Source organism: Lagopus leucura, unplaced genomic scaffold, assembly GCF_019238085.1.
Source record: "Lagopus leucura isolate 7727_CA_CO unplaced genomic scaffold, USGS_WTPT01 33501-0_obj-0_obj, whole genome shotgun sequence".
Lineage (NCBI taxonomy): Eukaryota > Metazoa > Chordata > Aves > Galliformes > Phasianidae > Lagopus > Lagopus leucura.
Window position 1 is genome coordinate 505 of NW_024964835.1, and position 1,415 is coordinate 1,919.

Genomic DNA, 1,415 nt, shown 5'->3' on the forward strand with positions numbered 1-1,415 from the left:
AGCCTTGCCTTCTCCTGTGGCCAGACTCCATGGTGGAGCGGCTCTGGACACCAGGCTGCTGGGGGGATCCACGTCCCTGCAGCACAGCTCCACGGCGGGGCAGGGCTGCGGTGGGGGGGAGGAGAGGCTTCCACACCCTGCTCTGGGGTGGGGGCTGCCCACAGCTGTATGCTGCTATGGGGAGAGCTCAGCTCTGGGCAGCCGTTTGGTGCTGCTCTGAGTGCAGTGCAGCCCCCCGTTGCAGCCCAGCCTGCAGCTCCCCTTGCAGCCCAGCAGTGCAGCCCCCATTGCAGCCCAGCTGTGCAGCCCCCATTGCAGCCCAGCACTGTTCCCGTTGCAGCCCAGCAGTGAGATCGTTCGGACGATGCTGCGGATGTCTGAGGTCACCACGGCGTCGGGCGCAGCTCACACGCAGCCGCTCTCCTCCCACGAGGTCGGTGTCCCCCCTCCCCCCCTCCCTGCTCCTCCCATCCCCCCCCCAGGGGTCACCGTGTGCCCGCAGCCCCCCCTGGGCTGCAGTGAGCGCTGCTGTGGGCAGGAAGGAGGGAAGGGTCCGTCTGTCCGTCAGCGGAGGTCGGGGTGTCTGTCAGTCCTGCTGCGTCTGTGTCCTGCGGTCAGGGGTCGCGCAGGAGGTGTCTGTGCGTCCTTTGCTGGGGATCGGGCAGGAGGTGTCCGTCTGTCCTGTGGTGTCTGTATGTCCCTCACTGGAGTTGGGCAGGAGATGTCCGTCTGTCCTGCTGTGTCACTACGTCCCTCAGTGGGGTTGGACAGCAGGCGTCCGTCTGTCCAGCGGTTTCCATCTGTCCTGTGCAGCCGGGTTTGGGTGGGAAGCGTCTGTCTGTCCCATGGCGTCGTTTGGCAGGAGGTGTCTGTCTATCCTGCAACGTCTGTCTGTCCTGCAGGGGACAGGAGGTGTCCGAATGTCTCTCGGTGGGGGTCGGGCAGGAGGTGTCTGTCCGTCCCACAGTGTCCATCTGTCCCGCAGTGTCCATCTGTCCCGCGCTGTCCGTCCGTCCTGCAGTCTCTCAGTGCCGCTGGTTCTCCTCCCGCAGATTTTCCGTTCGCTGCCGCCGGGTTACAACATCACAAAGGCCGTGCTGGAGCAGTGCCTGGCGCTGATGGCCGACGACCCGGTGAGGCTGTGGGGCGCAGTGATGGGGCGCTGTGATGGGGCGCTGTGATGGGGCGCTGTGATGGGGCGCAGTGATGGGGCGCAGTGATGGGGTGCTGTGGGGTGCTGAGATGCTGTGGGTGCTGTGCGATGCTATGAGATCTATGGGGCGCAGTGAGATCCTATGGGGCGCAGTGAGATGCTGTGGGGCACTGTGAGATGCTGTGAGATGCTATGGGGCACAGTGGGGCACTGTGAGATGCTATGGGGTGCAGTGGGGCACTGTGAGATGCTATGGGGTGCA

The 1,415-nt window shown here is 65.1% G+C and overlaps 1 protein-coding gene across 1 annotated transcript in view; it reads left to right on the forward strand.

The window, feature by feature from the left end:
* The window catches only part of LOC122191867 (DNA-directed RNA polymerase III subunit RPC3-like), a gene marked incomplete at its 5' end in the record, with an annotated part of 4,543 nt that overhangs the window by 436 nt on the left and 2,692 nt on the right, over nucleotides 1-1,415 (forward strand). The window contains 2 exons of the mRNA XM_042892266.1: nucleotides 341-433; nucleotides 1,053-1,133. Coding sequence (XP_042748200.1) covers nucleotides 341-433; nucleotides 1,053-1,133 — 174 coding nt within the window. The remainder of the gene's footprint in view (nucleotides 1-340; nucleotides 434-1,052; nucleotides 1,134-1,415) is intronic.